At 36.4% G+C, this 12,243-nt stretch overlaps 1 protein-coding gene across 7 annotated transcripts in view; it reads left to right on the top strand.

Annotated features, from left to right (window-relative positions):
* The first annotated feature begins 235 nt into the window (after positions 1–235).
* Positions 236–12,243, top strand: part of LOC105045461 (uncharacterized) — a 63,494-nt gene continuing 51,486 nt past the window's right edge. For all 7 annotated transcript variants that reach the window (XR_832056.4, XM_010923743.4, XM_010923746.4 and 4 more), the window contains exons 1-9: positions 236–560; positions 1,339–1,506; positions 1,605–1,694; positions 3,654–3,790; positions 3,875–3,965; positions 4,092–4,174; positions 4,275–4,381; positions 6,648–6,800; positions 8,395–8,459. Coding sequence is in view for 6 of the 7 variants with exons in the window: in XM_010923743.4 (XP_010922045.1) it covers positions 372–560; positions 1,339–1,506; positions 1,605–1,694; positions 3,654–3,790; positions 3,875–3,965; positions 4,092–4,174; positions 4,275–4,381; positions 6,648–6,800; positions 8,395–8,459 (1,083 nt within the window). In the remaining variant the exon portion in view is untranslated. The remainder of the gene's footprint in view (positions 561–1,338; positions 1,507–1,604; positions 1,695–3,653; positions 3,791–3,874; positions 3,966–4,091; positions 4,175–4,274; positions 4,382–6,647; positions 6,801–8,394; positions 8,460–12,243) is intronic.

Raw genomic sequence — 12,243 nt, forward strand, 5'->3', positions numbered from 1 at the left:
AATATAAATATCAATATTAGTTAAATTTTTAAATTTTTATTTATATTTTGATTGATTTGAATATAAAAATAGGTTCCGGATGGGCATTATCCGTGCTACCTTCACCTTGGACTGATAGGTCTTTACCCTCCTGGGCCTCCCGCTCGTGCGCCGAGGCTCCCACGTGCAATCCTGGTCCATCGAACCCAACGAGGAGTCGTCCAGCGATCCAGTCAGTCCTTCCTCAACCCCTTCTTGACACAGGAATTTGCGGCGTATCGTCGGGAACCCATAAGTACGCCCGCCGAATGCCCATCGTTCCAAAGTTCCCTCTCGGTCTCTCCCACTCTTCTTTCCTTGCAGCGGAAGAATAGAGAAAGGAAGCGTTGGAAATGGCGGAAACTTCTTCTTCCTCCTCGCCAGCGGCCGCGCAATCCGATGCGGAGAGGGAGGAGATGCTCGATCGGATGCTCACCCGCCTCGCCCTCGCCGACGACTCCAAGCTCGAGCCATTGCTCTCCAAGATCCTCCCTTACTCAATCTCCTCACTCGCCTCTTCCTCCCCTTCCATCCGAAAAACGGTAACCTTTATCCCTTTTTTCCTGCTCTCTTCGCTTTTCTCCGAAATTATGTTACTGTTTTTTTTTTTTTTTTTAAATTTTTGTCACTCTTGTGATGGTAGGATTGGCAGCTGTCGAGTAATTTCGTTTGAGTTGGTAGAAAAGTACGTTTTAGGGTCTTAGTTTAGTGAAAGATATTGGTTCTTGTTTTCTGATAGCTGTATGATTGCCAGCTGCGCGGCTCTCGTGTATCTTTTTAAAAAGTTAGTTCAATTGCTATGAGGTTCAGTCGAGTGCGTCTAGGTATTTGATCTTGAATAATTCGGATTTTATTATATTATTATTTATTAGAATTTAGGGATTTCACTTCTTAATTCTCTATATATCTATCGCTCTGCTTTGCCCATAGGGCTTCATTGCTTTCTTTACAATCCGTGTTACCTTTGTCGTGTTGGGATTCTCCATAGTTCTGTTTCATTTCAATAGATGGAGGGGTTTGTTTTAGGGTGATCATTCAGCAAAAATACTGGTTTCTATTTCCTGGTAGCTGGGTAATTGCCAGAGTAATATATTGTGTTTATTTGGTTGTTTTTTTTTTTTTCTTTCCTCCTTTTTAACTTACATCTGTTTGGAACTAACTGCTATTTGATTTTGTGGTTTTAATGATTGATGGAGTTCACTCATACTTAATTAATTTAAGGTTTTAAATTCTTAATTCTCCATCAATCACGTTCTTAGTTGTTGTTTACGTTCTCAATATAACTGAATGCAGTCATTAATTTTCTTTGGTTGCCACTAGGTTTTGGAGATCCTAAGTCATGTCAACAAACGGGTGAAGCACCACCCAGAGATCAGACTTCCCATGTTGGAGTTATGGAGGATCTATAATGATGCTGATGCTTCGTCGATGGTTAAAAACTTCTGTATTGTGTATATTGAGATGTCATTTGATCGTTTATCTAGTGAGGTCGGTCTTTTTCAATTTTAAAGTTTTTTAAATGATTATCCATCTCTATCTCTGATACGAATGTTCCCATTTACGCATTAATATGTCCTCTATTTCAGGAGAAGGCAAATATGGCACCTGATCTTTTAGTTAATGTTGCGAATCTTTCACTTCAACATCAAGGCATCATCTTGAGGATTGTTTCAAAGGTCAGATTGAATTATTGCCTTGACGAACTGTTAATGCTCTTCTATGCTTTCTCCCAATTCCCTCTCCTAGTCTCTTCTTTTTCCTCGATGCAGCAGTGCATTGACTTCGCAGTTATTAAACTTGTTCAGTAGAATTGGTTGGCAGAAATCCAGACAAAATGATGGGTTAGGTGCTCCCTTAACTAATGTCCAGCATCATCAGAGTAATCCCGCTGGACACATGGGATTTTTAGCTAGCATCCTAAATTATCTATTGTAGACGTCCCAGATGTTTCTAGCATTTTCTCCATTGTTGGTCCATGACTTGGAAAATAAGTGCCAATCATGATTTTTAGATTTACCTGTATTCTATGTAAATTTTTTTTTTGGGCGATAAAGCATGAAATGTTAAATATTGAAGCTGCAGGATGTCTAATCAGTCTTCTTGATTATTGGATTAGAGCAGTGCAATAAAATAAGAATCAAGATCAATGGTCAGAAACTAATGTTAATCAAGTCAATGTAGTTAAAACCTAAAGGTGTCTTAAAGGAGCTAAGAAGCCGGTATTGTTTGAGGTGCTAGGATTGCATATCATCCCATTTCCTGTGTGCCAGAAAGGTGCTCATTTGAAGAACGCAAGGCACTATTCTGCATAACATTTAATAAATGGATTAGAACTAAAATATTCATGCCTAGCTTAAAAAGAAAGGATGAACATCAACAAATTAATCTTGAAACAAGGTTTTAAATTCCGGTGGGATGGCATGGTAGTTTCATTGTCTTGAGTGTCGGGATAGGACAAGTTGGGAAATGGACTTGGACAGGATGAGGCGTCCTGCATCCCAAGTGTCAAAATGCAAGGTGTCCCATTCCACTAAAAAACCATGAGGGCCCCAGCCTATGGTATTTAAAACTTTATTTTGAAATTTCCACCTCATAACTGGTCTAAACATCACCATCATATAACATAGTAATCATTTAGCACTAATAAATTTGTTTAATTTTAAATGTTAGAGTGAGGTGCCTCTATGAGTGCTGGCTAGTGACATGGATAGTCAGGTGCTATCCATGATGTTGCAGATGGGCTTTTTAGCTGACTTGTACGGGCTGGTAGTTGCTGTACGGGCTGCTATCCAATACCTTGCACTCCCTAGCATTGGTAAGTGGGTGAATTGACCCGAGCTATCCCAAATAGCCAGGTACCAAAGTGACACCTCTCTGTATCATTGTGTGTGCAGCTTAGATGTTTGAGAACACCTTTTTCTTTTGAATCGGCATGGCATGATACTTGTATCATGACATGGCAAGTGCCATATTGGCTGTTGACCAGGAAGGGTAGTAGCACTAGTTTTTGAATCATTGGTTTCAGCAGCAAGACTGAGTTCAAATAGGAGGTATATAACTTTGCTGTTATTGGTAATGGTTTGTAGTGTTAGTGTTACGATCCTAGATTTGAGACGTATAAGTAGGCTATGGGTCAGTACGATCGGGTTTTCAAAAGTGCCTGGTGGATTGATTTGGGTCTAGCGGTCTCAACCTGATATCAGGTTTTCTTAGGTAGTGGTAAATGTTGGAAAAGTTATTATTTTAAGATGACTGACCAAATCTGACCATATCACCCTTGTCCATCACATCTGAAATAGCAAAAATATTGGTACTCCTACACGTCAGTGATAGTGAAATGCCAATTATTCTGCTTCCTGGGATCTCATAGCATTGGAACTTCTAATTGTTAAAGATCACCAGCTAGTCAAGTGCTATGCGATCATATGAAAATGATAATGGGTGAAAGTGCGAAACCAAGATTACAATAAGAATGCTTGTGGAAGCATATGTGCAAATTAAGATCTGAAGTGAAAATCAATTGAAAATCATAAGAATGTATTATATTTCTGCAATCCAGTTCCTGACCTTATTTCGTTTAATCTTTGAAATTCTCATTTAGTATCTTATCATGCATGATGCCTTTTTGGTCGCAGGTGACTGGTGAATGCCATTCAAGTCAGGTTGTTGAAAATATTGGTGCGAAGTATAGAGCTATTGGCAGTGGTAAAGATGGACAAGTTTTCATAGAGTTTTGCCTTCACACCATTTTGTATCAGCCACCACCTCCTGGGTATGGCATTGGCATTACAAACTTTAAATTTTAATATCTCATTGGTGAAAATTTTTTCAAATATTAATTCTATGTTCTTTCTAGTGTTGGATGCCCGGCAGGTCTTTCAGTTGTTCAATCAGATCGTGTTACTGGAAAACTTCCACTGAAAGATGACATGTTGATGATTAGAAAAGTAAGGCTGTTTTGTGTTTCTCTATCTTCTTGCTTGCGATGGTTTCCAACTATCAAGCATTTTGCTTTCTGTGCGAGTCACCAGCCAAATTGACGCATTGTACTTACATTGTAATCTCTTCTCCAGCTCGGAATTTTGAATGTCATAGAAGCTATGCAATTGGGTCCTGAGCTTGGCTATCCTATTTATTTAGCTGCCTCCTCAGATAGGTACCTATTTCTGTGATAGTTTAATAAAGAAACACTACATGATTACTCCTAACAGGCATCTTTAATTGTGTTGTGCTATTTGTTTTTTGTTTTGTTCAAGTCAAGAGCCTGTTGTTAAGAGAGGCGAGGAGCTCTTAAAACGTAAGGCTGCTGGTGTCAATTTAGATGATCCTAATCTCATAAAAAGACTGTTTATGCTATTTAACGGTACGTGTTCTATCATTTGTTGACTGTTGCAAAGTAATTCACAGCATATAGTGTTTATCCTTGACACATATTCTAAAGCTTGGTCTACTAGAAATGAATATACAAATTTATGATACTGGTTTCATTAAGATAATTGAAATTTAGTTGTGAAGATACCCGATTTTTAGTGTACTTCCACTTGGATATGTAAATTGAAGCCTAAACCCATGCAACTTGATGATTCCACTTGTTTACAAAGGTTTTTAAGACCTAACATGACAGTCTTCTCATGAGTTTTGTCTAGATCTGCAATTGTGTTAGGTGACGTACTGGCAATGTTTTGAGGTCAGGATGGGTAATAGTCACAAAACTTACCCATCTTTTTTCTTTTATTTATTCATTTTTTGTTATTTGTTCATCTGGATGAAGTTCACCAGTCATCAGAAAATAAAGCAAGTCCTCCTTGTGCAAATCTATAATTACAACAATAACAAATCCTTTCTAATTTTTTAAAATTTCTTTTAGCGATCTTATTGAAATCTTTTTGCTATTAACTCAGATGAAGTCCCTTTACACCTCTCATTTTTCAGTTCAACTAAAAACTAGACATGCAATAGATTTTACAAGTGGCATATCTCAAGATTTGGTCCTTTGTTCGCCAGTTCTCAAGAGACAATTCTGATACTGGATAAAAGTACAGAATTGTTATTTGATTCTGGGGTTTGGAAAAATCAGTGTTATTCTCCTTTTTTGTTTTTTATCCTTCTGCACCTTAAAAATACAAAGTAATATAACTTTCGAGTGGCAATTAAAGGTTTAAATTTTGGCTAATACCAATCAATTTCGGCTGAAACAGTTCAGTTTCGTCGGAGATTGAATTGAAGCTGACCTTCAATATAAGCATTTGGAAATTTACCAGGTTTTGGTTGTCTTGGCTGGTTTCAGCCCAAATCATATATGCTTTGTATAGGTTCTATTTCGGTGTTTACTGTCATGTTATATCTGATACTTCCTTAAATATATAAGCTGCAGTGTTCCTTTTTTCTTGAGTTAAAGGAGGGTTTAGATGATAAACATAAGTTTTGATGAACCAAGGACTTTGAAAGGACCCTTACTTTGAAAGGTCTTTGAAAAGACCCTTATTGTTGTACTTTATAAAGATGAATGCAAACAACTAAATAAAAGATACTATCATTTGTAGTAAACATCTTTTTATATTAAATAAATATGACATTCTATAACTGCATGTAATTATGTGAATAATTACTTACAGTATGAGAAAGAAATGTCCAAATTCTGTCTTTGCAAATTCTACCAATAAAAATGATAAAAAAGCTTGAAATGCACACAGCATCAGAGAGCTCTTCATTACTACATATAGATGAAATTTCGAACAATAAAAGTTCAAGAAGTTGATATATTCTCAGGTACAGAATATTAGTACATTTTTTGAATTTGACTTATATGCAATTTTAAGTTCAGCATAAAATTATTGTTCAAAACTGTATGAATAAAAATAAAGATACTCCTAAATATTATGTTGTGACTTTTCTTGGTTTCTTTTATTTTTTTTGATTAGTTTTTGAACTTTTTTTAAAGTTATTCTTTTTTTTTGACCCAAAATCTGAAAGTCACAGTGAGCCTGTTGAAACTGCTGAAATTATTGACACTGAAACTCCAGAAGCCTGCCAGAGATGCAACTGTTTTCGAATCTTGTAGTAGAATTCTAGAAGATAACAAGGGAAGTCAACAGATTACTAAAAAGTGGGCAAAAGAATAATTTATTGGGATGCTACTAAACAGGGTGTCATTGAATTATGTAAATCATCTACCATGATCTGTTGTTGGATTGTGAACCTGTGGTTTGAACTGAAAAGCATTGCTTTGACATTCAGTCATGAAGCCAGGGTAGCACCTTTCTTTGTTCTGACTAGAGTGACAGGCATATGAAGGTGAGGCAAACACCTACAAAGTCAGGATGATTATTTTTGGTTCGGCATATCAATATTTATATAGATTCAAACTTTGTCTACATGTAATCATGTACAATTTCTCAAGAGAGGATTGAATTGTTGTTTGGATGCAGACAAACATATTTCTTGGGGGTTTCATATTTTGGCTATTTTGCTTTTCACTTGTCTGGATTGAATATTTTGCCTACAAACATTAATGTTTTTTTCTTTCAGTTCGGTATCTTTTTTACTGTTAAAATACGTGTACTTGATCTTTGATTATTTGGTTTGTTTAGCTTTTATGTTCATAAATATTCTTATTTCACTACTGGTAGGTACTGTTGGGGTTGAAAATATAGCAGTAGATTCCAGGGTTGCTCCAGCAAATTCTGCATTGCGAGTGCGGCTAATGTCTGTTTTCTGCCGATCAATAACTGCAGCTAATGCTTTTCCTTCAACACTTCAGTGCATCTTTTCTTGCATCTATGGTAATTTTTTTTTCTTTTCTTTTCTTCCTTTTCGGTACTATGGATCTGCTTTTAGTTCCACATACTATTCATTTAATCATTCTCAATAATGCAAGCTATTGATTTTTGTCCTGTGTTTCATCTGAGTAGCTGCATGGTAATCATTCAGCAGAGCTCGATATTCTTTTGCTTTTCATTTATTAATTCTTCAGAAGTGGAAGTGCTTTTTCACTCCATTCTTTTTACTGAGTTTTAACCCCTGATTTCTGTACGGTTCTATTTTTTCTTCACTTTGAGAATGTCCTTAATGAGTTTCATGGAGGTCACAAGTAATTGAACTCTGTTTTGTGAATGACCCTCTTATGATTGAATACATCATATTCCCTTACTTGATTGAAAGCTATAAAATCTTTTAGAAGCAACATATCAAGAGACATAAAAAGGAAAAGATGGATAACTAAGAACTCATTGCCATAATGATCTATTTTTATTCATATAGCAGTAAAACACCATTAATGATGTTTTTGGGTTTTTCTAACATTTGAAATTAAATTGCCTATGACAAAATTTAGATATTATGATAAAATTGAAAAACTGATGTTGCTTGGCACATGTAAGAATGCTTTAGACCAATGCTTCAAGTCTTGGTACTAGATCCTATACAGGTACCTTTTCAGTACAATTTGGTATGGTATGATAACTTCTTGTATGGATACGGGGTACACTGTTGCCGCTGGCAGAACACCTTTACCGTGTATTGTTATGTGCAAGGTTTTAAATCCGGTGGGATGGAGCTGTCCCGATTTTTTCATGGAACGGGATGCGTCGCCGTCCCACCCCGTCCCGACACTTGGGACAGAGGATGTCCCAAGGCATCCCGATTGGGACGCTGGGACGCTAGCGAGACGACTGTCCCAACACGTGGGATGGTATCCCATTCCGGTGTCCCACGGGACGTCCCGCTGGGATCTGAATCTCTAGTTATGTGGCATCTAGAGGGTGTTGAGTTGGTATAATGGGTCCTGATTTTGCTTTAGACAGAATAATGTCAAGATTTGAGGAGCAATTTGCTTTTCTTGCTGTAAGCTTTGTAGGTGCTGACTGGTACTGCTCTTCCCTCCCCTCCCCCATCCCAACACTTGGAGATACCCTCACTAGCAATGTAGTGTTGTATTATGCTTCTTTTCATTCTCTCTATTTTTGCTGTTCTCTTGTTTCTTTTTTTCCTTACCATTCACCTGGATGAATGGAGAAATTTTACAAGAAAAATCTGCTTTATATTTTTACATGGGATTGTAAATTTGAGAAAGGACTGTTGAATAAAGAAAATGAAACAGAAGAAATGAAGAATTATTGTTGAAAACTTTTGGAGGATAGACAGATGATTATGATTGGTTTTGACTTCTCAGTTTTTCACATTCGACAGCTTTAAATGCATCATGTACCATGGTTGAACATGATTCTTGCATTGCTATATTTCTGATGTCATAGTCTTTGAATTTTTTTTTTGGTGTTATAAGTTGTTTTGTCATAACGGTTGTCTTTTCATTGTTAATTATTTTTGAGGTTAATTTCCTAAGTTCTATTTGGTTTTTTGAACTTCTTAATATGATAGGAAGTGGGACCACTTCAAGATTAAAGCATTTGGGGATGGAATTCACTGTTTGGGTGTTTAAACATGTAAGGATTTGGTTTCCATGTATATATATATATATTATCTTGCTTTGCCTGTCAGTTTATTGTTATTTGCTCTTTTTAGGAGATCATATATTAATGCCTTATCCAAGGCTGCAGATGTGGTTATTAGATATGAGTTTAATAATATGTGGCAAAACTCTTTCCCTTTCTTCATCTATCTATCCATCTGTCATAGGTGTATGTATGTGTATGTGTGTATGTTTTTATCAGATGTATGAATGCAGATCTGTGGTCAATACTGCAATTGTATTTGATTATCCGTGGTTGAGTGTCTTGATAGTGATATGTTAATCATGCCATTGGAAATGTAGAAGACTGCTTTAGGTATTATTATTTTCTTGTAGGCATTCACAAGATAACTTTTCTGGACTTGTGAAGTGGCAACTTGCTAAACAGAAATTTAATTTTTGTGTCCTCGTATTTTACCTTTTCAATTCAAGGTATAGTGCCTCTATCTATTGTGCCATATCTATGGCAATACCATGCTGGTATCCTATAAGGAAAAGTAGTTCATATTCTTCACTATTATTGTCGGCCTATATTGCGACATTTGAATCTGTACTAATGCATCTCTGTTTAGTACATGTCCATACATACTGATTAGTAACAATACTTACTCATATCCTACTTGTTTTACACCATGCCTAACCATCTAGAATTCTTCCCCCCCTTTTCTTTTTTCTTGGATTGGAATTCTGGGTCTGATCTATAAGTTGAATTCTTCATGGGACCAAGGCTTCGAACTACCCATAATATATGATTATCCTACAGTACTACCAATATATGAGGCTCCAAAAGAGGGAAAGTGTGCTTCTAGCACGTGGAATATGTTTTTAAAGCTCATTCATGCAACATATATCTTGATCATCTGTGTAATGAAATTTTGAGTGTGTTTGTGATATTCATCTATTAGTGCAGTTTTTGTAATGTCAACATATATAACAAATTACTTGAGACCATGTCATGCATAGGGTATTAAACAACTGAAATAGATATCTTAGAAGATTCATGATCTTACATTTTGAAAGGTAGAAACTATATTTGTTAGTTCGAATGATCTGATCAGGGAAAAGAAAGATTTTCTTCAACCTGTTCAACTCGAATCTCCACAAAGAAAAGTAGAAGCAAGGAATTTTCAAAAGTAGGGCTCAAGTCCTTTTTTTTTTTGATAATAAGTCCCTTTTTTTTTATTTTATTCTCTATCATCAAAAACTAAGGTACATAGCCTCTATTTATAATAGTGAGGTCCGGCCTTGCATAATTTAGATCGGATTCCTCTTCTTATTTTGTAGAAGGATGTTCATTATCAAACAAGTTATGTTGAACTCTTGTTCATAGTTTAAATAGGACTAGATCTCTAAAAATTATGATGAATATAAAAAATTATGAAAAAATATTAAAATTTTAGATAAGGTGGATCTCAACTTTTACATCAATTTTGCCTACTATCACCTTACCTAATTCTTCACGGATTGGAAGATAACTTTCGATCAAAGTATTTTCTAAAAAAGAAAGTTTTAGTTTGATCAGTCCGTTTCGAGGTCCAAATGATGGAATTTTGGCCCGATTTAGCCTCTTTAAGGGATAGCCCAAAGTTGTGGATTTCAAAAAGATACCTAATTTCAAAAAAAAAAGATCATCACAATTGGGCATTATATGACTAAGTGATGGCCTCCTGAAGTTTGGCATGCTATTTGGCTTTTTGATGTGGTAGATCTTGCTCCTGCATCCTATCTAACTTTGCTCGTAGTGGCCAGTGTGATCTACATTGCGTCATTGTAGTAGCGAAAGCGATCTATATCGAGTCTGGGGATCCTCTTGGATATCTGTACTAGTCCAAATGGCCTACATTGAGCCTGATGATTAATCTGGATAAGAGCTTCCCTTCTTTAGAGGATTTAGCTCCTGCGAAATCAGAATTGAAGATGGGAAATGTTGCTTTCTCGCCTCACGGATGAACTACTTGACTTTATTTGGAGATGGTTTTCAGCATTGGTCTTCCTTGCTAAATGATAGATGTTGATCTCTAGATGTAGGAGACAACTTTGTTGCAGGAGTTGCTGGTGCTTGTGTTGAAGGTGTAGCCAATTAAGATACGACCTGGTTGAGTTGGGCAATCTTCTCTCTTAGTTGTGTGAGATGTCCCTTCATCTCATAATCCATTGAGGTAGAAGTAGCAGCCATATATATACTTGCTTTTGTCCTTCGATGTACTTCATGCTTCGATAGCTCTTCTCCTGTCTGCTTATGCTACTAGGGCATTTGGACCACAAACTAAGGCTCTTATAGATCTAGAGAACTAAAACTCTATTACGAACTTAATCCAATCGGAAAGAAAGATTTTCTTCAATCCGCTCAACTTGAACGTCCACAAATAAAAAGTAGAAAAAGAGGAGAATTTTTGAGTTCTTTTTTTTTTCTCTTAATTTTATTCTCTACTATCAAAAACTGAGATACATAGTCTCTATTTATAATAATGAGGTTTGCCCTTGCATAATTTGGATCGGTTTCTGCTTTTTATCTTCTAGAAGGACGTCTACGATTAAACAAATTGGGTTGTACTCTTCTTTCTAGCTTAAATAGGACTAGATCTCTGAAAAATATAATGAATATAAGAAATCATAAAAAATGCTAAAATTTTACAGAAGATGGATCTCGACTTCTACATTAATTTTGCCTTATATTACTCTATCAATTCTTCATGGATTGGAAGATAACTTTCGGTTAAAGTCTTTTCCGCAGAGGAAATGGTTTGATCAGCCTGTTTCGAGGCCCAAACGATAGAATTTTGGCCTGATTTTGCCGCTTTAGGGATTAACCTAAAGTTATAGATCTCGAAAAAATATCCAATTTCAAAAAAAAAAAAAAAAGATGATCACAATCGGGCATTGTATGACTAAGTTATGACCTTTTGAAATTTGGCATGTGATTTGGCTTCCTAATATGGCGGATCTTTCTCTTGGATCCTATCCAGCTCTGCTCATAGTGGCCAACATGATCTACATCAAGTCCTCATAGTGGCGAAAGCGATCCACATTAAGTTTGATGATCCTCCTGGATACTTGTAGTGGTTAAAATGGTCCACATCGAGTTTGATGATCAGCTTGGATCATTGAAAGCTGTCTATGTACTAGTATAAAGCAACTAAATTGTCTATGCCCAAACATAACATTCATGGAGATGGTAAATATTTTTCTAGACTTTAGTAGTTTTCTCTATCAATCATGTCTAGTTTTGGCTACCTTGAGGGTCTTTGACCGGCACATTAATGAAATGCAATGCTTTTATCATTGAGATAGCTGAACATGTAATCTCTAATGGTGACCTGGCTCAGCCAAAACAGCAGATGATTGGTTCAATCTGGCTCTTGTTGGTTCCCTGATCGTTGCTTTGAAGATGGCTCTGACTGGCCTGTTTCTTGAACTGCAAGTTGACATATTTTGTTAAGATTTAGATCTCTTACGGGATCTTTACTGCAGTCAAAGGCGGCTTTGACTAACCTGCTGCTTGAGCTGGAAGTTAACTTGGTTAATATTTGTATCTTTATGAGATCTGTCAAATGGCGGTCTTTTTAGGAAATTTTGGGAGACCAATTTGAGAGGACTCTGGACTGACTTTAGAGTCTAAAATGGACTCAACTAAATTTTGTGGGGTCCATGTAGCACAGAGGGACTGGTGTCATAGGTGGGAAATTAGTGCACCATACACAGGAGGTGGTTGTTGAGTTGCTAGCCCAGCATTTGCTGGACCAGGCAACTTTTCATGT

Source organism: Elaeis guineensis, chromosome 5 (genome assembly GCF_000442705.2).
Source record: "Elaeis guineensis isolate ETL-2024a chromosome 5, EG11, whole genome shotgun sequence".
In the NCBI taxonomy this organism is placed as follows: domain Eukaryota; kingdom Viridiplantae; phylum Streptophyta; class Magnoliopsida; order Arecales; family Arecaceae; genus Elaeis; species Elaeis guineensis.